General features: G+C 37.7%; 2 protein-coding genes and 1 pseudogene across 3 annotated transcripts; all 3 read left to right on the forward strand.

Annotated features, from left to right (window-relative positions):
• The first annotated feature begins 5,117 nt into the window (after positions 1 to 5,117).
• LOC145208936 (uncharacterized) lies at positions 5,118 to 7,909 on the forward strand (annotated as a pseudogene). Its single transcript, XR_013854967.1, has 2 exons — positions 5,118 to 5,999; positions 6,267 to 7,909. The product of XR_013854967.1 is annotated as an uncharacterized LOC145208936 (transcript).
• Positions 7,910 to 12,882: 4,973 nt separating this feature from the next.
• Positions 12,883 to 15,063, forward strand: LOC145229771 (uncharacterized). Its single transcript, XM_080095104.1, has 5 exons — positions 12,883 to 12,907; positions 13,229 to 13,384; positions 13,929 to 14,054; positions 14,332 to 14,481; positions 14,668 to 15,063. Exons 2-5 carry the CDS (start codon positions 13,363 to 13,365, stop codon positions 14,907 to 14,909), a joined length of 540 nt encoding a protein of 179 aa, XP_079951230.1. The 5' UTR covers positions 12,883 to 12,907; positions 13,229 to 13,362; the 3' UTR covers positions 14,910 to 15,063.
• On the forward strand, positions 15,008 to 16,707 carry LOC145213787 (fibrinogen C domain-containing protein 1-B-like; the record flags this gene model as incomplete). Its single annotated transcript, XM_080082220.1, has 5 exons — positions 15,008 to 15,170; positions 15,617 to 15,702; positions 15,891 to 15,987; positions 16,258 to 16,363; positions 16,526 to 16,707. Coding segments are annotated over 5 exons (609 nt in total), but the record flags the coding sequence as incomplete, so codon positions are not given.
• Between the last annotated feature and the right edge of the window lie 7,508 nt (positions 16,708 to 24,215).

Genomic DNA, 24,215 nt, shown 5'->3' on the forward strand with positions numbered 1-24,215 from the left:
ACACCCGTTATACTTGCTGGGTGCGTTTATTTTGTTTTCTTGTAAACCGGGTCCAAACTTGATTTGAAAAAGGTGTTATTAAGCCCAGATTATTTCGAACAATTGGATTTACTTTGTAAAGTATGACCCAAACATCTACGTTTTATTCAAACTGAATCCCAAATCCACGCTGACTTACAACTTTGTAATCCCACAAAGTTTCCAAGTTACCACGTTGCTTGCAGGTTATTACCCGTCAACAGCATTTACAATGAGCTACGACTTTGAGTGCATTTCTTGTGGGCAAACCTGCTGCAAGAGGAAAAGGCGGGTAAAAAATTGGAACGAAGAGCTCCTCGACAAGCGAATAAGTAAGCGATGCGTTTTTTTACGTTTGAAATCAACAAACGATACAAAATAACGACCACAAAACAAATTGGTTATAAATGCAACAAGCAAAATTCCTTCTTTCAAACTGTATGCATTGAGAATGAAGACAACAATATATAAACGAGCAGAAAGTCATACCAAAAAAATAAGAAAAACAAGCCATTTCCTGACATGTTAATATTCAATTAAGTTGTTAATCTGGGCTGTGGATAAATATTTGGGCTTGAAATCGATCCAAGTCTGGCATAATTTGGGGAATCAGCCTGCAGTAAAATACTAAATTTTGCTGTACCTGTATTGTTTATACGTCACCTGGCAACAAATCCTTCATGGATCGGTACTTGACTGCTGCGTTGCTCATTGGTTCCTCGCTTAGAGGCGCCACAGAGCTTCAGTTATCTTTAATAATGTTCTAAAACAATTCAGGACATAAAAAGTTTATTTTATCGTTTACAAATACAAATATTTTTTGTCAGTTAACCAGCATTAAAACCACTGCTATTCCCGTTAACATACCAGTGCAATGTGACCTCAAATTGCATCAGTACGCTTCCTCTAAGACGCTTAATTTCACGAGAAAATTTTAACGTACACACAAAAATTACAACTTGGGACACTTTAATGTGTGCGACAGACACAGGCACAATCTTATGTCGCAAATAAATCTTGCTTAAGTTTTTTACATGTAGATGATTTTTTTCAGGGAATGGAAAAAATGCACGACGTGGACAGTTTCCTTGGTCAGTGGCCATTTTCCAAAAAAAATTTGTAGGTAATTTTATGAAATGGAAATACATCTGCGGCGGCGTTCTTCTAAGCGGGAGTGTCATCGCTACAGCTGGACATTGTATACAGTAAGTTTCATCTGATTAAATACTATGGCAGTTAAATATTTGATCCAAGGGCAGTGTCACATGTTTTTTGCAAGTCACTGAGTGATCTACGCTTATATTTTCAAACAAGATAAAAACGAAAATATTTTGTCTTGTATGTCGAAAAATATGAGCAGTGGACCCCTATTTCTTTCAGGTGTTATATTTTATGTTGCCAAAACGATTTGTAATTGCTTATAAAAACACATCAAAAATCTATATTATTACCTATTTCGCAGTAACAAAACTTTTGTTGAAAATCTACGCGTGACGGTTGGTGAGGTGGATATCGAAATTGATAGAAACGGAATAAGGCAACGTAACGTTACCGAGCTGAAACGTCTCATACCCTCCAAAACGAAAATAGAAAAGGATGATCAAAAGCCCGATAGAAAAGATAAATGGACTGGACCGCGTATTAGAAGGTTAGTTTAGGCACGTGCAAATTTGTTATCTTTGCGGTAACTGTTAAAAAGTTTGTTGATGATAATTTGAAACTAAAAAGTTTGCTGAGCTTTAAACGTTTTTTGTTCGATTGTTGCACCTTTACCTACGATTTTATCGTTAATTACGAAGGTTATTGTGTAGCTAAGCATAGGCGCCGGCAGAAAACGTACATACTTGTACATAAATTTGTACATATAGGTATAAATTATATGCAGTAGATTGGCGCTCCCTAAAGCGTGAAACTATCTACGATGTAAAAAAAATAATTGTAGCATCGATCACGTGGACCATTTTGTAACGTTAACGAGAAACGGCATTAACAAAAATCTGACGGACATCGTTCAAATCGCTTGTTCATACGTGCACTGACTGTCTCTCCTTTACTTCTTTCGAACATGTTACATTTTAAATCGTCCTTTTTAGGCACAATATCTTAATTTTGAGATACATTAAAATTCCAACTGCTAGATAGATTTACATTATTGTGAAATGTCACAGAAGGGATTTAGCCTTGTTGATTCTGGAAGAAGAAGTGACAAATCCACGCATCTGTCTTCGAAATAAACATATTCGTCAGAATGATCCCGTCTGTTATGGCATCGGACATGGAAAGAATGAACAAGGTGCATAATGTTGGTAGAGCTATTAACACCATACCTCACGGGAGACCCACATTTAGCTAACTTTTGATAGGTGACGTAAAGAGCTGAATTATTTATTTAGCGGCTAAAGATGGGTTGGATTGGGAAATAAGTTTTTAAAATTTTACATAACTCACTAAGTTTTTTGCTTTTTAATTGAATTTCAAATGTTAATACCTTACCCCGACCCTAATAGCTCTAACCGAAAACATTATTAGAAATATAACGTTTCAAATGTAAAAAGTGTTCTTTTCGCCACCTATCGAAAATTAGCCAATTTTTTTATGTAGTTAGTAGATTTTCCCATAATGTTTTTTCAATGTACTGACTCGAGTGACATTAATTTTTGTTTCAAATTCTGGAGAATACCAGTTATGTGCCCGAAAAACTGCCGTTGAAAAACGGATTGAAAACTCGACCTCTTATATATCACAAAAAGTGGACTGGCCATGGCAATGGTTCTCAAACTATGTTAATAAGGGTAAAAAAATCCAGAAACTTTTTAGCGTTTTATTATCAAAATTGCGTTAAAAATAAAATTAAAAAAAATAAAATTAAAAAAAATAAAATTTTAATAACTTCCCTAGGCAGCATGTCAAGTCGGTTGCAATGGGCAAAAATTGAACTTGACTATAACAACGCCTGCTTGCAAGGTAAACTTCACAACCCGGAAAACATGCTTTGTGCAAGCAATGGTAACTTTCAAACCGTCAGTTGTAAGGTAAGTTAACGCTAAAAATATAGCCTTGAAAGAGCTTTTGCTAGCATAAAAGAGCTAACATAGTGCGCAAAATCTGAAAAACTAGAAACTTGATAGTTCAGTACGCCAGATCTATTTAAGGCGCCATGTCGTATCAAGCCGATTGGCCAAGCATTTACATATGCCAAAACTAGAGTAAAATCTGAGGTAGATTTTAAAGCCACGTTACGGCTAGCGCTCTACCAATTGAGCAGCGCAGGCTGAGTGGTATCAAGCTGAAAGTCGAATTATATCGAAGCTTTGTATGTATGTTTAAAGGCTAAGTTACAACTTTATATTCATTTTTACGATTTGTAAGACCGATTAGAGCCAATGTTTAAGATATCGGCGAATACAAGTATAAACGAAATTTTCATCCAGCTTATTTTTTTTCAAACAATAGCTTAAAATAAATTGACAAGCACAGCATTAGTTACCTTAACGGACAAGTATAAACTAAGTTTTTATCTAGTTATTTACCAGCAAACATTATTTTGCAGTTTGACAGCGGGAGTCCCGTGTTTTGCAAGCTTGAAAAGGGTCTTGACTGTTCAAGCTATTACTTGGCAGGCATATTCTCATTTAATCACCATCCAACTGAATATGGTTGCAATGGAAATTTTACGGTGCTGGCTGATTTAACAACCACGAAAAACAGCGCATTGGTACATATTGCCGCAGATGCTGTGTTACACGACAGCCTTCAAGAATCCTATATGTTTGATCCTGGCGCGACTCTCTGTTCCTCAATGACCAGAAATTACTAACCGGGAAATTTGTCACGAAGCAGTAATTAGAACCAGTAAATGAATTCACAACACATTAAGGCGTAGTTGACACTTATTTTGTAGTTTAGTCAAATCTCTAACCAAAATTGTCTAGTTTACTTTACAGTAAGATTGTAAAAAATCAATTGGAAACTATCCCTCATTCCACTAATGTAAAAATAATAACTAAAATTAATGAACTTGTTAACGGACTGGAACGAATTACCGATCACGATATTGTCTTGTATATATGTTTCTTTTTTCTTATATTCACACCTGTAATAAAAACAATCAATACATTAAAGAATTCAAACTTATGGCAAAATCAGCACGAAACAGTTAGTCTTAGTCTGCACTTTCACTTTATTTATTTTTTGATTTCTCAAAACACCACAGACGCAGAACAAATACAAGGCTTATCAAGTGTAGTGATTTGAGTTTGAGTTGAGTTTATTTCGCTTGGCGAAAGAAAACAAAAAACAAAAAACAAAAAACAGTAGCACTAAAATACCAACCTGAAAAAAGCTGCTTTGAGGGTTAGACAGGAAGACAAACCACCGGAAGTATCCCTGTCGAATAGATTCAAGCGCCAGAAGAAAGAACACATATAAAACGGTGATTACATATCAATACTAAGTTTGGATTATTATTACATTAGTAATTAAGAAATTCGTATGAAAATAGGTCATTCACATTAAATAATGGCGAAGGCAATAGATTAAAGGGACAAATAATTAAAACAGCTTAACGATAAACAACAGATGAATAAATAAACAAATCCACAAATAAATAAACAAAACGGAAAAGAACAATACATGCACGGCCTGAAGATCGATTGATAGTCTTCGTGATGTATTTCAATCGCGCTTCCATCTAAAGATAACCATGTATAACGATAAAGACAAACAGCAGCAGGTGACCAGTTCCACGACGAAATATGCAAAATCTACCCAACAGCTCAAGTCTTTGTTAAATAAAAAAACACATTGTGTAAACGCAGAAAACTCATAGGTGATATTTTAGTGTTATGGTTATTGCATTAAGCCATTCATTAAAATGTGTGAAGACTTATAGCGGCGTGACCGCAAGGTTTAGAGCCACCGAATGTGTAATGAAAAACAACAAACGACAAATGTGCAATCGGTGGTGCGTCGGCGGCTTCAGTAACGAAAACCAAACTGAATTGATTGATTGAAGCGCTTGGGTAAAAATAGTGAATGGTGCTTGTGATGTATGTATTTACCGCTAGATGTCGTCCCTGAGTTATGACGTCACCTTTCGTATATAACCGTGTACCGCGTCTTAAACGTGGCAGTCAATACAGGTAACCGCTTAAAGGTGTGTGCGTTCATGACATGGTGTCAGAAGTGGTATTTCAAATAAAATGGAAGGTTCGTTCTCACTGCCGGAAGCTATGCAATGGAGTGGCAATGTGTCACAAAACTGGGTTAAGTTTATTAGGGGATTTAGGCTTTATTTGACAGCTGTTGGTTATGACGGAAAGGCTGCAAAAGTTAAAACATCTATGTTGCTCCACGTGTTGGGAGAGCAAGGTCAAACCATCCACTCAACATTTAAATTTGAAGAAGGACAAGAAATGCACTTTCAAACTGTGGTCAATGCCTTCGAAAGGTACTGTTGTCCGAGGAAGAATATCACCAAGGAGCGATACAGGTTTTTTTTCCAGAAATCAAAATGATGGTGAAAGAATAGATGTTTTTATAACCGATTTAAAAAAACTGTCTAAAAGCTGTGATTTCGGTGAACTTTGCGACTCATTAATCCGAGACAAAATTATTATTGGTATCAAGTGTGATCAACTTCGTCAAAGTTTGCTGCGGGAAGAGGAACTAACGCTTGAAAAAGCTATTAAATGTCCATAACAAACGAAACAGTAAGATCGCCAATGACAATGATTCGATCAACAAATTCTACAAGTTTTAGCTTGGATGCTGTTCAACGCGAACCACGTGGTAATCAATTACCAGCGCCTCGAGTTTGCAGATTCTGTGCCTTGCGACATGACGTCAGAGCGTGTCCTGCCTGGGAAAGGCGATGCTTGAAGTGTGGTGGAAGAAACCACTTCGCTCGATGTTGCAGTGCAGCTAATCACCCGCAAGCGCAACGCGCGGATACAATTCAGACGTACTACAACATGCAATCTGTAAGTACTACTAGTTCACCAAAAGATTGGCTTGTTGACATTTTTGTGCTTTCATGTACACTTCGTTTTAAGATAGACACGGGAGCCCAAGTAAATATTCATTTACTCTACCATTTGTTGTTGTGGAGATTAATGCATTGCCTATTATAGGATTAAATGGAGCAGTAACTCTTGGCCTAATAAATAAACTGGAACCGGTTGTCAGTGACGAACAAAATTTGCTGTCCAGCTTTTCAGATTTATTTCAAGGGTTGGGTTGTGTTCCAGGTTGTCACCGAATAAAGACCGATAGCAGAGTTTGTCCCGTAGTCCGTCCCAGCAGAAAAATTCCATTTGCACTCAAAAACAAACTACAACAGGAGCTACAAAGAATGGAAAGCATGCAAGTAATCAAAAGAATAGAAGAACCAACTAAGTGGGTGAACTCTCTTGTAATAGTAGAAAAGAAAAACGGAAAACTAAGAGTTTGCTTAGATCCGCGAGATTTAAATAAAGCAATTTTGCGTGAGCATTTCTGTCTTCCGACTAGAGAAGAAATTATTAGTCAATTTTCAAATGCTAAAGTATTTTCTAAACTCGACGCTTTGTCTGGGTTTTGGCAAGTAAAGTTGGATGAAGATAGTTCTGAGCTTTGTACGTTTAACACTCCGTTTGGACGGTATAGATTTTTGCGCATGCCGTTCGGCATTTGTTCTGCGCCAGAAGTGTTTCACAAGTTGGTGTACATGATGTTTGAACACATGAACGGCGTTGTAACGTTTATGGACGATATTGTGGTTTGGGGTTCAACTAAGCAAGAACATGACATGAGGCTTAAAAATGTGTTAACGGTTTTGCAACGCAATAATCTGAAACTCAATAAGGAAAAATGTGTGTTCGGTGTAGACAAGATTACTTTTCTTGGTGAAGTTGTTAGTGCTTCAGGTGTTCAACCTGATCCAAATAAAGTTCATGCAATAGAGCAACTAAAGCGTCCTCAGTCTATGGGCAACTTGCTGAAATTTTTGGGAATGGTCACGTACCTAGGTCGTTTTATTTCCGACTTGTCTACTAAAACATCTTCTTTGCGTTTGTTATTGCATAAACGGAGCAACTGGGAGTGGACGCAAGCACACGAAATGGAATGGAGGAATTTAAAACGGCTGGTCACAACTGCCCCAGTACTTCGGTTTTTCGACCCCAAGAAATCCATCAAAATTTCGGCAGACGCATCTAAACATGGACTTGGAGCTGTAATTTTGCAACAGCATGACAACATGTGGCAGCCAGTGGCGTATGCGGCAAGAGCTTTAACAACCGCTGAAACAAGGTATGCACAAATTGAAAAGGAATTGCTTGCTATCACCTTTGCATGTGAAAGATTTTATCAGTATGTTTATGGTCAGAAATTTGTGGTAGAAACTGATCACAAACCTCTCATAGCGTTGTTTCTCAAGGAGTTAAATAACTGTCCGTTGCGCATTCAACGTCTAATGATCCGGTTGCAAAGATTTCATTTCACCGCAGAGTTTACTCCAGGTAAATTCATGCACACAGCTGATTTGTTATCAAGATGTGTGGAGAACAGTGTGTCCGTTCAATCGCTTTCTTGTCATAGTGTATGTGAATATGTAGATCTAATTATATCCGCTATTGCTTGTATGCCATTAGTTAAACAAAAGTTACAAAGTAAAACCATATGTGACGAACAGTTGCAAATTGTAATGCGTCTTGTAAATAATGGTTGGCCTTTACATAAACGTGCTTGTCCTGTTTTAGCAAAACCCTTTTGGGATGTCAAAAATGAACTTTCTGTTGTTGACGGTATTTTGTTTCGTGGATCTCGAATAGTTGTTCCAATGTCTATGCGCAGTTATTTTTTAGAACGTGTGCATGAAGGCCATTTGGGTGAAGTAAAATGCAAAGGACGAGCTCGGGAAAGTATATATTGGCCTGGGTTATCCAACGACATATCTGGTTTGGTTTCTTCCTGTGCCATTTGTGCAAAATTCAGGTCACAGCAACAACGCCAACCGTTAGAACCTCACCAAGCCCCTTCGTATCCGTTTCAGAAAGTGGCAACTGACCTGTTCTATTGGAACCGAAAAATGTTTTTGGTAACAGTGGACTACTACTCCGGATATCCAGAAGTAACCCCGTTGACTACAACTTCTGCGGCGTCTGTTATAAGTGGTTTGAAAACTATTTTTTCCAGGTTTGGAATTCCCGAAACTGTTATTAGTGATAACGGTCTTCAGTTTTCTAGTGAGGAGTTTGCAAAATTCGCCGAGGAATGGGGCTTTGTTCATTTAACCTCGAGTCCACATTATCCACGATCTAACGGACTGGCTGAGAGGAGTGTCCAGACAACGAAGCAACTACTTAAAAAAGCTCACGCCAGTGTACAGGATTTTAACAAAAGTTTGTTAATATTTAGAAGTGCTCCTCTCCTTTGCGGAAAATCACCTGCACAGCTTCTCATGGGTCGGCAAATCAGTCCCACGATGCCCCTGGATATCAAAACGTTAAAAAGTTCAACTTGCCGTCCGTTTGGAAAAGAAAGAAAACAACAAAAGAAGTATTATGACAGGGGAACAAGAAACATGCTGCAATTACAAGTGAACACTCCTGTAAAACTGTACAATACTCAAAACAAATTATGGGATCAACAAGGAACTATAGAAAAACAGTTATCTCATCGCTCTTATCTTGTAAAAACTAGTGATGGTGTATTGTATCGGCGTAATCGTGTTCATTTACGTCCATTGAATGTTATTGTGAATCCTTACCCTTCGAGACGTCAGTTAAGTTCAATTTAAACGAAGGGAAGTTGTGATGTATGTATTTACCGCTAGATGTCGTCCCTGAGTTATGACGTCACGTTTCGTATATAACCGTGTACCAGAGGAGTACGGAGTCAAAATTTTTAGACTCCGACTCCAATCCGACTCCGTAAAAATTAACTCCGACTCCAATCCTGCTCCTGATGAAAGGCCTAAAATCAGACTCCGACTCCTGATAATACTCCGGTGTCACAAACAATTCCTGTTCCTACTTTTTAAGTTAATATTACCAATAAGACCTGCAAATAAATGAACATAAACTGAACAGAAAGAAGGAATAACACTTGTTGCAAAGGTAATTAAAGGTTAAATCACTGTGATAGTATCCAAGCAAAACAAAACAGTTATGACAAAAACTTTTCTTTTCTTTTAAGTTATTAATACCAATAAGACTGAACAAAAAGAAGGAACAACACTCATTGTAAAATGTTTTGCAATTGAAACTAGAAAAACAACTCCAGTATTGTGAAAAAAAAACATTCCTGACAAAAATCCTGGTTCATATGATAACAGTGTAAATGGTAAGTAAACATTGGCAGTGGCAATGACAGGACAGTACATTCACAGCTTTGTAAGACATTCATAGAAAGAAAAGAAAAAACATGCATAATGAGGATAATAAAAAAACTTACTGGGGTAGCACTTTCATTTACAATATTGTTTTACAGATATGTGTATAACTACTTTAGGCACTAATTTTTCACTGCATAGATCTTTTTTACTATTTAATACTATTCACTTGATTCACTCCATAAGCCATGTTTTCAATATTTAACAACAGTGACAAATTCACCAAACTTCACTTTGTGGACCATCGTTCTGTTTATCCACCATTTTATTTTTGCTCATTAATTCTGTTAATTTTTCACATCAATATTCATGGTTGCTCACTCTAAACTGTGATGCTGCACTGTACACTGACACTCCAAACTGTAGTCCTGTCAAAACAATTGTGTGAAAACATAAGGCAATGTATTTGGACTATTTGCAATGCGATAGCAAGGTTAAAGGTCAAATACATATATCCTATGAGGGCAAATAAAAACATCAAAAAATCACCAAGACATTGATGAAAGTAAAATAGAATCCGGCTCCGACTCCTGCTCCGGCTGATCTGAAATAACATAAACTCCGGCTCCGTATAGACTCCGGCAAATTTTAGTAAACTCCGGCTCCGGACACTCCGGTACTCCGGATTGTGTACACCTCTGCCGTGTACCGCGTCTTAGACGTGGCAGTCAATACAGGTAACCGCTTAAAGGTGTGTGCGTTCATGACAGTGCTCTAGGATCGCAACCGACCGCATTGCCTCGCGGGGTACAGTCAATCACATCAAGCAGTAGTTGATCCCGCAGGTTCTGTTGGTCAAATGAAACGCGCCCAAAAGAAACATTAATGCAGTTTCTCAGGAAATTTCCTGTGATCCGTTAGACAGACTCAAGTGTCCCAAAGACAGTCATTCAAGTTGGGACACAGGTGGTCCGACAGCATCAGCCGAACATCGCCTCATCTGTTTTTGTTAGTTTAAACTGGTCACATGAAAAACCTTATTGACGGATAAAATACTTCAAACAAGCAGAAGTTAAATGTTAGAGATCATCAGTGTACCCAGTGGAATTTGGAAAGATATAGCTGTTGTTCCAAAATCCAAAAGATCTATTCAGACTTTCTACCCGCTATATCAATGGTAGGTTTGTAGCTGCACCTTTTTGTCCAACCTCCGTAAGTGTACCAACCGCGTGTATCAACCGCGTGAAGTGTGCCACTGGCCAACACAATTTTTGGTGTCTTTAATGTTAAAACTGATATTGACTAATTTTGGGGTGCTGATTTCAAAAATCATTACGGTTTTCTTCAATCAGGTAAACTTTTTAAGTTATTTACAAAATCAAAATTTCTGACCATATTGATTCGATGACTTTGAAATCACGCTTTTATGTGTTTGTTAAAGTTTTGTTACATTATACACATCAATTTCCTACAGTGCAGTCAGTTTCATAGCATGAATACGTGTTCTATGCTTATGCTCTGTCTGAAAATAGTTGGTGCAGGCTAGTGGCAACTTTAAACTATACTTGTTTTATGGAGTGATTTTCAGACTAGTAAAGCAAGGTGGTAAAACTAAAATTAATAGTGGCTAGGTCATCTATAAGGTGTTGCATGAATTACCAAAATGTTTTATGCTACATTACTGGTGAATACCCATACAACACAACTAAAAAGAAAAGAAAAAAAGATCTGTATCAAATGTGCATATCTTGCACACTTCGATGTGGCTTTAGGGGTTTAGGACAAGCAATGGGCTCTACCTAATATTGATTGAAATATTGCAGTAATGGACAAAAACAGTAGAAAGGGACTGAACTTATTAGAAAAAGTGCATAATTAAGTTATTAAGCGGTCTAAAAAAATCGGTCCGAAAATGGGTATAAAGCTACACTTCCCTTAAAACGTAGGTGATATAAATGATGAGAATTAAGCTGAAGGTTCCAACAGGATATTAGTAAAACAAAACGTGTAAGGGAAAAGGGAATAATGTGGTCCTGGCTAACTGCTGTTGGTCAATTAAACTTGACGATATTGGTGCCAGTCAGTTCCGAAAGGTACCAAAGTACATGTGTACAGGCCTATACCTGATGTACAGGCCTATACCTGATGACTTACAAATTTGAAACCTTTTTTTTGTTGAATTTTATTTGTTAGGAGTGTCCACCTGTTACATTTAAAATTAAATTTGAAATTTTGTTCTTGCAATAACGATAATTCCAAAAAAATACTCAAAACCAGTTTCACTATAGTGTATATCATATAGATTGTTTTTCAAACGTGGATGTACCATAACAGTAAAACTAGACGTGATTCAGATAAACCGATTGCATTTTTGAAATCAGGGCACTAGAATTAGTCAAAATCAGTTAAAACATTACAGACATCAGAAAAAAAAATATTTTGTTGTTGCTTGGATTATAATCTAAGCAGAATATTGTGTGGACAATAAGCGCTACCTGTGGTGGGTTGCTTTACAAAAACAAGCAAGCAAAAATACATTAACATTGTCAAGGTTTGGAGTAGCCTAACAATGCCTTTAAAATGTTTCAGTGAGGATTGACGTGACGTGATTCCGGTTCGTATCGATTGGCATAAACAGACATGGCCACGTCACGATAGCTGATCATAACATCGCTTCTACCCAGACAAAAACATGTCTATTTGCGAGAAAATAAACGCGACCGGATGTTGTGTCTGTCTTTACTGACTCCAACGCCATGTTGTACGTTTGATCTTGTCTGAGCGCATTGAGTACGTGGCGAATTGTCAACGCTTAATTTTAGAAGAAAAGAAGTTTGGAGCCGCAGAATATAATAGCACTGTAGTCCGATCTCCTCTAGCAGTCTTTGTAAAGCATGTGAGCAGTGGTTCTCAACCTTTTTTCTTTCGTGGCCCACTTTCAATGCACAAAAATTCTGTGGCCCAGTATCAACAACAAAATAGGTTCAAACCAAAAAAAAAATGCAGAACATATTTTAAACAGATTATAAGTTAAAAATAACTTAATGCAAAAAAAATCATAAAACAGCACTTTCCCTTCTTTAATCAAGCACTTTCAGTTATGACCGAGTAATTGGACAATGGATATACTGCTATTATCTGGCTTTATTGTAGACACAAAGTAGTTTATTACATCATAAACATAAAGCATTGCAGAAATTCAAAGTAACTTTGTACTGTAAATAGAATAATTCAAATAATTTACATTCCTTCTCAATTCCTTCCAAGCCATTATTCTTGTAAAATTAAGTGTAGTGACACAAATAAAAGTAAATTCGTAAAAAAAGCTTTCCTATTGATTGGTCTGTGGCCCAATCCAAATGTTTCCATGGCCCACTGGTTGAGAACCGCTGATGTAGAGGAAAGCAGATTTGCCTACATTGCAAACGTCAAACTGCTTTTATGCCAACAGTGATTCACAACTACTTTTGGGATACAGGAAATCATAGGGGTATAAAAGTAAAATGTTGATTAAAAACTTTCGAGTCATTACTATCATCGTTTCAATCGTTCTGCGAAAAACACGGGGATTTGAAGGTTTGTATATTTTACCTGTTAATGTTAGATTTTAACATATAAAACTAGTTCATATAAAGTTGTTTAATAATTTAAAAACAAAAAAATGATTCAAACAACAGTTGTTTTGTCCAAAAGCCTTGTATTTTAGCCAAAAGAGCAGTTAAGTAACTCCCCGTTAATCGTTTAAAAATTACAGATTAGAGTAAAACATATATGACTGATCTGTTTTTTTATACTTTTTGCAAATAGTGAAAATCAATTCATTTTTCTAGTTTAAACTAAAGAGCAAAACCATCTCAAACATTACTGTCGAAAAGATTACTGCAAAACACTTTACAGTGACTTGTGACACGGAGTTTTCCGATGTGAAACATTCCATCACCAATGTTCTCTGCCCAGCCAACTGTTGGAGGCAATACTCGAACTTATGCGGCGACAGGATTTACTCCAGGGGCCCAATATGTCTAGCTGCTATGCAGGATCAATGGATTGATGGTATAGTTTCGACTTTTAGACTTGGTTGTTTTACTGTTATTTTCAACATTGACGATTTATTGTTCTTAAAAACCACATTTATTTAATGCTGGCTCACTAATTAACAACAAACACACATTTTCAGTAAAAATAAGAGAAAGAACTAATTTGCGCATTTTAGGTGGTTGATATACACTTAAATAAGAACTTGCTCAAATTTAAGTGTATGCATTTTAATATAAATATTAATCACAAACCAAATAGCTTATTAAACCAATGCATTACGCTAGTTTTTAAAAAACGTCATAGCATTGCTCGATGCAAAAATGCTTAACTCATATTACAGTTTTTGTCTATTGTTTACGTACCTTATTTTGAGATTAATTCTGCAAAAATAGGGTCGGTATAAACTAGATCGGGACGCATGAACTTTATAAACTTAAACTAAATATCATCCCTTAAACTTAAAACATGACCATTATTGATTTTCTAAACGGTGACTATTAGGCACCATTATCAACTTCAAGACTAATCAAGTGAGCAAGGTTTCAATTTGTTTTCATAGGCGGCGGTGGGCCAGTGGTTGTTTACCGCAGCCCGGGAAAACGCGGTAATCACTACAGCGGAGGAAACCGCAACGCTGTGAAAAGTGAATCTTGTTCAGTTGATGGGGATTCCTATTCATTTGAAAGTGAGTAAGGTTTAGCGCCACTTTTTTCGGGTATGTCCTAAATTTATGGATGTTATGTTTTGAGTTTGTTTGAACATTGCCCACCAAGTTGTCAATATTTGCAATTTTATTTCTGGTGCGCAATTCAGAATTAGCACGTGTCAAAAAAGTCATTTGCAGGTTTCTTTCCAAACTACAATTCGTTTCTCAACTTATTTACAACAATGCTGTTAAAGAACTATTATTAGAAGTAAAAAATATGACACCAAATTAATAAGAAAGATATTATTTTATGCAGTGACATGCTCAACACAGGCAGACTCGTCAACACTGGTCACCCAGGTTGACTGTCCAGCTTATTGCAGAGGAGAAGCGGTGTACGGGTCAGGAATCTACAGCGACAAGTCATCTGTGTGCAGAGCTGCTGTACATGCAGGAGCTTTACCAGGTCAACGCCAATGTTTGAAAGCGAAATCACGTAAACAAGTTGATTTGAGAGAGTTCGGAGATTTGATTGACTTTATATAGAAATTTATATATATTCATGCATATAACATTTTCATGAGTATTTGATGGGGCACCTACAGTATAACTATAGCCGCTAGTATAATAAATGTTTGTGATGTCGGTTTAGATAAAGGAGGAATGGTGATATTTTACACCACCTTGGGTCAAAGTTCATACACTGGATCCACGTCACACGGCGTCACAAGCAAGTCAGCTTCAGCATCTTTAGCACATCGAGCCTTTGCCTTCACAAGTAAGTCACACTGTGCCGTGACGTTTTCATACATACATATACACAAACCGGTTTTGGATAGTTACAACTCTGGTATCGGCAGTAAATTTGTTCTATTTATAACATGCAGCAACTAAAACTTAAGTGCGACACAAATGCATTTACTAACGATTTTATTTCTGCTGTGACAAACGATGGTTACACCGTTGCAAAACAAATGAAGACATGATAAGAATTTCCATGGAAACGGCGAATTAGGCGTCTTGCGTATTGTTTTCGTTTAGATATCAACGAATGTGTCAACAATGCTTGTGAACACGGAAGTACTTGTGTGGATGGGATAGCAGAATATTTCTGTGTATGTTTACCAGGATACAATGGAAAGTACTGCGAAAAAGGTAATGTAACTGTTTGTAGAACACTGCCTAGGTCTTTACACAAAAACAATAAACCAATATTTTATGATTTGTACGTTTTCAGGTCCGCACTGAAATGATATTAGATTTTTATTTTTGACCAAACAACATTGAAACAACTGCATTTTTTTGTAAAATAAATACCTGATACACTTACAATCCTTAGTGAGGGTGAGCTATTTAATAACTAGGATCCGCTTTCAAGAATGGCCAAGTGTGCCTGCAGCTGCAGACTAATGGTTTCAACGCTTATTTCAAATGTTTACCCTTAACCCATCAAAGTTTCTGCACCCCAATTGTTAGTCTTAGCAACTATTCATGTTTTCATAAAACAATTCGGCAATGCAAATTGCGACCCTAACACGTTTTTAAGCCCTCCAAAACCGCCTTAATTTATAACTATAGTAAACTATAGTTATGTTTGCCAGAGTTCACTCATTGCTGGAACGGAAATTTAACTGGAAATTTTATTATGAAATCTGGAGTTGAAGTTGTTTGTAACAAAGGGTGGTTGGTAAGAAAATGTTGTTCATAAGTTTGCACACATTCAAGTGTGTACATACTAATAAACAGGAGTGAAGAAATCAAATTTTTAAGACATTTTTACATCGCGAAAAAAAATAGGTTTTCAAAAAAACTTGAACAAAGGTCTTTTAAAGCCACACTTGTTTCAAACACAATTGTCCCACTGCCGTTTTGCAGGTCTTCCAACGTCGGTTTGACGGCAGCGTGGATTTTCAAGTCTACTGGTCAGACTACAGATACGGATTTGGATGTTTAAATGGCGAGTTTTGGTGGGGTGAGTATACAAATTATAATACTTTGCAAAACAGTGGTCTTTGCGACAGTAACAAACTATGAAAAAGCATGAAATGTATTTAAACAAATAGGACGCACCCACTTTGGTAAAGAGGTATAGACTTTCGCAAAGATGCCTGACGAAGTAACAATACATTTTCACAAAGTTATTTGTAAATATATTTCAAGAAGGCGTTCAATTTAAACCAATCCTATTCATTGACGTAGTCGGAAGTACATGCACAGATTACTTGTTTTTATCACGGGATAGGGCTTCAAAACATTCACGAAGCGACAAAAGCTTTTCAGTGTAAACAATGTCGACTTCGTGTTGACCTCAATGACATCGACGAAGAAACAAGTTACGCAGAATACAGGTACATTAATTCATAAAATGCTTTAGGTACAAACCTTTGAAAATACTCTAAAGGCATACCAAGTGGTAAAAAACCAAGTGTTTTCATTTTTTCCCTAAAACAAATTCCTTTTTATTTTGATTACTTACAATGCATCTACAACCAACAGCTATTAATCTCTAGTAAGTTTGGTGTGGGTCCGGAAAGCAATGACTATCAACTCTGTGTGGGAGGATACACTGGAACGGCAGGGGACAGCATCACATATTCCAAATACCTCAATTCAAACGGAGCAAAATTCAGCACCAGAGATCGTGATAACGATTTTGCGGCGTCGTAAGTTGTTGATCCAAATTGCAATATAAGACAAGCTTAAGTTTCACCTTATATTAGATTTAAAACGAGAGCACGCAGTAAGTTTTAAGAAATATTAAAAGCGGTATTTTTTAACAAATGCATTCCGTTGGGATGTATATCCAGTGCGTGACATTCTTACCAAATATCCGAGGTGTGTGGTGAATGTTATTTCTATGTTGTGTTCCGGTTTACCTTGATCCGTTTTCCTTTCCGTTACGTCCCGTTACTTCCTTCCGGTCATTAGTGTTTTGTTTCGTTAGCGGTAGGATGTCTAGTTTTCTCTTGCATTTGGGCTTATTTGTTTTCTACATTTCCTGAGTCATTTATTGTTTGTGTTGCAGATACATTGCTGTATTTTTACTTTAATAAAGCCAGAGTTAATTTAACTCCTCAATGGTCATCACAATTTTTTAAAGTAAATTAAATTTTTATCATGGAAAAGCAGCAACTTTCCAGACCGAAGGAACTCACAATAGACACAACGGATCCTGAAGCTTCAAAAATATTTACATATTGGCTAAGGACCGTTAAAGACTATATTGCATATCTTGAAGAAGGCAGAAGTGGTTCCTCTCCGGCCGTTAACAAAACTCGAGTAATTATAAGTTGTCTTTCACCATCTGTGTACCCACTAGTGGAAGACGTCGAATCTTATGACGATATTGTGGCAACTCTGCAAACCGCGTACGTAAAGAAAAAGAACAACGTGTATGCTCGTCATCTTCTTGTCAGCCGCCATCAACAAATGGATGAGGCCGTAACAGAATTCGCACAAGCTTTAAAATCTTTGGCTAAAGATTGCACTTTTAAAGCTGTATCGGCAAGCGAGTACAGGGATGAATTAACCAGAGATGCATTTATAAATGGTCTCGTTTCGCCATTTATACGACAACGAATACTGGAAAAAGACGAGCTGACACTTCTCCAAACGGTAGAACTTGCTGATAGCCTCGATCGCGCACAGAAGCAGGCGGCAAGCATGGGCAGAAGCCAGTTAGCTGTATCTGCTGTGCCTGGTGCTCAATCAGCGGAACAACACTCACCAGTTTCACGAGAAGATAATTTAGTATCGTCAGAACTGTTGGCCGCATTCAAAAGTGGAAAAGCGCGCAAAAGATGTTATTTTTGTGGTGGTGGCTTGCACACCAGCCGACGTTTATGTCCTGCACGCAATGCAATGTGCCACTATTGCAACAAACGTGGCCATTTTGCAAAGGTTTGTTTAGCGAAACCACCTGAGGCCAACAGCGCGGTATCAGTAGCTTCTGCTTCAGGCGCTCTTGCTTCTTTGGGCTTGTTTGCCGATAACGCGCACTGTTCATCAGGAATAATTGCGTCTGCCCCAAGCGGGCTCGGTCCCGCAGTTGCCAAAGGAAACGTTAAAGGCCGGATTGTTGACGTGTTGATAGACACAGGTGCATCAGAAAACTTTATCAACAAGAATGCTGCCGGGCGATTGCAACTTACAGGACGCGGGGACTCGGAACAAATTTCGTTGGCAATGCACAAAATGGAGGCCAAAATTGAAGGAAGAACAGAAGCTAATATCACATTGTTGGGTCGTGAATATTCCAATTTGCAACTCGGTGTAATGCCAGATCTCTGCGCTGATGTAATCTTGGGACAGAATTTTCTTAAACTACATTCGGAAGTTATTTTCCAGTACGGCGGACCTAAACAACCGTTAAAAATACCTCTTGTTAAGACTCGCCCAGTGCTTAATGTTTCAGCTGCCAAACTGAAACCTTCGAGAATATTTCAGTTCTTAGATCCGAGCTGCAAACCTATTGCCACAAAGTCACGCCGATATAGCCCTGATGTCGGAAATTATTTTCCGATCGAATCGGAAATTAAACGTCTGCAGGCGGCAGGAATCGTAGAACCAGCAAAATCACCTTGGCGAGCCCAAGTGTTGGTAGTGGAACAACACGGAGGAAAGAAGCGTCTTTGCATCGACTATTCAGTAACTATTAATAAATTCACTTACCTAGATGCTTATCCTTTGCCTCGAATCGAAGACTTAGTGAACAAGATCGCAAATGACGCTGTATACAGTTCATTGGATATGAAGTCCGCTTACCATCAAATTCCACTGTTTCCTGAAGAGAGACCAATGACCGCATTTGAAGCCAATGGGAGGCTGTATCAATATCGCCGACTGCCCTTTGGTGTAACTAATGGAGTTGCAGCATTTCAGCGAGTTATGGACGAATTTATACAGCGCCATAGATTAATTAAAGTGTATGCGTATCTTGACGACTTGACTGTAACTGGTGCTACCGAAAAAGAGCACAAAGAAAATCTTGATCGTTTGCTGGCGGCTGCCAGAACTGACGGTTTGACTTTTAATGAAGCAAAGTCAAAAATTGGTGTGAGAAGTTTGGACCTACTTGGATATCTTGTGTCCCACGGGGAAGTACGTCCTGATCCAAGCCGTTTGCAACCGTTACTCGATATGCGCCCGCCAACTTCTGCCAAAGAACTGAAACGGGTGAATGGATTATTTGCATACTACGCGAAATGGATTGTAGATTTCTCGAAAAAGGCTCTACCCCTATTGTCAGCTACTGAATTTCCTCTGCAAGGTAAGCCTCTTGAAGCTTTTAATGTCTTGAAATCTGATCTTGGAAAAGCAAGCTTAGGGGCAATTAAAGACAACGTTCCGTTTGAAGTAGAAACCGATGTATCTGATTATGCCGTAGCAGCGATATTGTCACAAGATGGTCGACCCGTGGCGTACATGTCCCGTACGCTCAACAAATGCGAGCGAAATTATCCTGCTGTTGAAAAAGAAGCTTCGGCTATCATCGAAGCCTCTCGTAAGTGGTCTCAATTTCTCAAAGGCAGGCATTTTACTTTAATCACAGATCAACGTTCCGTTAGCTTTATGTTCGATAAGAAAAATCGAGGAAAAATTAAGAATACAAAAATACTTGCATGGCGCCTTGAACTTGGTCAGTTTAGTTACTCTATTCGTCACAGACCAGGAATTCAAAACGTTGCACCCGATGCCATGTCTCGCATTTGTGCTTCCGTCACATCAACCAAAACCTTACGTGCGATTCACGAACAGCTGGGTCATCCAGGTTTTGCCAGACTGTATCACTTTATCCGGACCCATAATCTTTCATATACAAGTGAAGAAGCGAAAAGCGTCGGGCAGCAGTGTCAGACTTGCGCAGAAATTAAGCCTCGGTTCTTTCAACCTGTTTCCCAATCCCTAGTCCAATCAACTAAACCGTGGGACCGATTGTCAATTGATTTCAAAGGACCTGTGAGAGGACCAAATCCATACTTACTTGTAGTTATCGATGAATATAGCAGATTCCCTTTTGTCTTTCCGTGTTCTGCGATGACATCTAAAACAGTAGTTAGTTGTCTAAATACTCTTTTCTGTCTCTTCGGTTTTCCTGCTTACATACATAGTGACCGAGGTCTATCGTTTATGAGTCGCGAAGTTAAACAATTTCTTTCAGAACGAGGCATTGCAACAAGCAAATCTTCTCCATACCACCCAACAGGTAATAGCCAATGCGAACGCGCAAATCAAACTATTTGGCGCACCATTAAACTTCTGTTACACAGCAAAGGTTTGTCAGAAGAAAAATGGGAAAGTGTTCTAAATGAAGCTCTCCATGCAATTAGGACATTAGTTTGTACAGCAGTGAATGAAACGCCACATGAAAGAATGTTTCGTTTCCGAAGAAGAGCTATGTTCGGAGCATCGATGCCAACTTGGTTGTTATCAGAGGGCCCCGTTCTCTTGCGGCGCCACGTTTCGAAACATTATGCGATGAAATATATCTAGTCGATGCGAATCCATCATACGCATTAATTCGCCATTCTAACGGAAGGGAGGACACGGTATCCACATCGGATCTCGCCCCGTGTCCGCATTCTGGTATGGACAACATAAGTCCGTCGATTGAAGCTGCCGAAGAAGAAGATGTTTATGCAACGACACCCGATAATGTAGCTGAGCCTTCATCTCCTAGTGTTGACGAAAGTGAAGAAACGATGTTGGAGGAGAACGCTCCAATAGCACCAACTCCAACCCCACGGAGATCACACCGAGACCGCAGGCCCCCTAATAGATTTGGGGAATGGACAGCTGCGATTTTTCAATCATGAACATTTGTTTCCTGTTTGCTCCCTATTTTTCTGTGGGGGAGATTGTGGTGAATGTTATTTCTATGTTGTGTTCCGGTTTACCTTGATCCGTTTTCCTTTCCGTTACGACCCGTTACTTCCTTCCGGTCATTAGTGTTTTGTTTCGTTAGCGGTAGGATGTCTAGTTTTCTCTTGCATTTGGGCTTATTTGTTTTCTACATTTCCTGAGTCATTTATTGTTTGTGTTGCCGATACATTGCTGTATTTTTACTTTAATAAAGCCAGAGTTAATTTAACTCCTCAATGGTCATCACAAGGTGCAAATTGATTCCTGGTTAAAATAGAATTCTATTATTCCTGGTTTTAAATTAAGACTTCAATCGCTGGTGATAGAAGTTAGGCATAAATTTTAATCATAGATAAACTTAACAATATTTTGCGCTAATTATTTATTATTCTCCATATTTTGTTGCAATACCGTCTATTGTAACCTGTTCCATTTATGATTGTTTTATTTTTTCAGTGTACACTGTGCTGACTACACGCGCCGGAATGGTGGCTGGTGGATTAACGCTTGTGCCTTTGCTACTCCCAACGGGGGTTGGAATACTTATCCTGGATGCCCTTCGCAGATAAAATACCCATGCCACATTTACTGGGGTACTTGGAAAAACAGTATAAGGCTCATAGGCACTGAACTGAAAATTCGATGTGTTTAAAGTATCTAATACAGCACAAGCCTTAAGTTTTGCAATAAGTTATGACAATCGCTTTCTAAATCCAAGATACCGTTTTGACAATGGGTTGAATCCAAATTATTTCCAAACGTTATTTTTTGTCCTTTTTTGGATATATCTACAACCACTTCTTGAAACTTTCTCTTTCTTTATTATTTTTTGAAATACTTTATTGATCGTTTATCGTCTTCCACCTTCTGGCACAAAAACAGGATTTTCTCAACATGGAATTACACACATGAACATTAATATTTAAATGAGTGATATTCATTTGTTGAGTTCAATTGAAGCAAGAGGAACATTCCAATGCCAAAATGCTCTCTATTCGTCAATAACAAAAAATTATCAAGGGTAAAATTTCCTACTCATTAATTTGCATTAATTGAAGCTGGTAACTGACTTGACAATACATTATCAAGGCGTAGAAGGACATTTATTATCGCGGTTTAAATTAAATTCAGATTGAAACTAAAGTATCCTACTGTGGTAATAACATTCAGTAACATTTTTAAGCTTGTTGTCGGACTGGACTGGTTTACCGACCACGATTTTCGTATTGTAAATATGTTTTTTTTTATCTGATTTTCATATTTGCAATAAAAAAGAAAGAAAAATAATGAATTTAAATTTATAATAGAATCAGCACGAAATAGTCAGGCTATTGTTTTTAATTTGCATTGTCACTTCATCAACTTTCTCACAGTTGATTTTATAAAATACCGTATTACTTGACGGCACAAATCTTAAAATGGTGGACCCGGAAATTCTGTTGGTCAAATGAGTTCCGTCTAAACTAAAACGCTTGCGCGGTACCTCATAAAGTTCTCTGTGATCCATTAGGCACACTCGAGTGTTCTGGAGACAGTCATTCAAGGCGAGGCACAGATGGTCCTATCATCATCTCCTTTGATCTTGTGACTCATATCTGGTCATTTACAAAACATTATTCACTAATGAAAAACTTCAAATCAGCCGAATGTTACAAAATGCAGCTATTTGAAATGTTGCTTTTGTTGCCAAACTCAAAGAAATAATTCAGGTATTATGCTTGCTAAATAAATAATAGCTGCGCAACGGCGCCTTGTTACCCAATACCTTCGTAAAACAGTCATCAACCACCGTGAGGTTCGTTTAGGGAGAATAACAAATATCAAGTTTTGAAAACGTGTGGAACATAAGTGTCCCATGTTGTGGTTCGCCTAATAACAAAAGGAATCCAGCAAAATTAAATACACACATTATTCGATCCGGTATAGACGTGACGTAATTCGGTTCGACGTGAAGTAATAAATTTGGTCATCGAATATTAGTCCCAGGCACTTGGTTGTGCTGGTTCTTGCAATTATATGGTTATTAATGGTATTATTTGGGGATATGGTTGACAAGTTTAGTAAAAAATCACGTAACTGGTTTTTGTGTAATTAAGTATCAGTTTGTTCTCGTTCATATATTAGCTTGTACAATGCCATTTTGCATTTTCGTTAGGTTACTGCCGTGTGGAAATCATCTACATAAACTTGAAACAGGGTTACAAAATAGAAAATACTGCCGTGAGGTAAGCTGGAGTGGATGTTTAGTTTTTTTTTTAATTTTTTGTGTTGTTTTCAGTTTGTGATGAAACTGTTTGTCAATTCAAGTGGTCCACCTCTAATGTCATAATGTTGTAGTTTTTATTTCAAAGTTTGATGATCAATGGTGTGGAAAGCTTTGGAAAGATCCATAAATATAATGCTTTGGTGTTTTTGGTGATCAAAGCTATGTAAAACGTTTTCGTATAAATCAGCTGTGAGAAATTATGTTGGATATTTTTGTTGTAATCCAAAGTGGTGTTGTAAAGTGGTATTATTTTTGTTTATAAATTTTAGTATCTATTTACCGAATATGCGGGTTGTGGATATTGGTTTGAAATCAGAACATGTGGGTAGAATTTTTATCTTTGGTATTGGTCTGATGTGACTTATAAATTTGTTAACTGATTGGAACGTGGAATGTTGTTATGCATTTAGTGTAGAGATTTACCAAACATGGATTTGCTACTTTACTGGTCTGTAATTTTACATTAAATCCGCTTATAGGAGCCAGTTTTTTTTTTAATTTGTGCGAAAGGAATGTGTGAGTTTGCAATTCATTGCAACAAACTGCTACATCGCTGTCTATTGGCTGTAAGAACTGATCATTTATCAGCTATTGCAAGATAGGTTACAAGCAGGGATTAATGAGTCATTATGATTTAACTTTTTATGGTTTACAGCCCCAAAAAGTTTTCTGTAACCTGGAACGCCTACCCCTAAATATTAAATTCTGTGGACTACAGTGGTTCTATGTACCCCCGGTTGGAGGAGCCACTGGGCTAGTTGTTTGGTGCAATTAACACAGTGGCAAATGTCCACTGTAGTCCATAATAAATCAAACTTTTTCGTAGGTTGTTCGCAAAAACGAAACATATTTCCATAACGTAAAAAGTGTTTAAATAAGCGCGAAATTACAGCCTATGTGAAGAGCGGCGTTTGATGTTTCATACTTGAAGTATTTGTTAATTTATGTGCATTTGTTTCTAACTCAGCTTCACTTTCTCAATAATAAATGCATTTCGTGCTGGTTGGAAGGAATGTAGTACGCTTTACCTTTTCATGAATTAATGTGTTTAGAATATGATAGTTTTCTGATGC

This window comes from Phallusia mammillata, chromosome 1 (assembly GCF_965637545.1).
Source record: "Phallusia mammillata chromosome 1, kaPhaMamm4.hap1.1, whole genome shotgun sequence".
NCBI lineage: Eukaryota > Metazoa > Chordata > Ascidiacea > Phlebobranchia > Ascidiidae > Phallusia > Phallusia mammillata.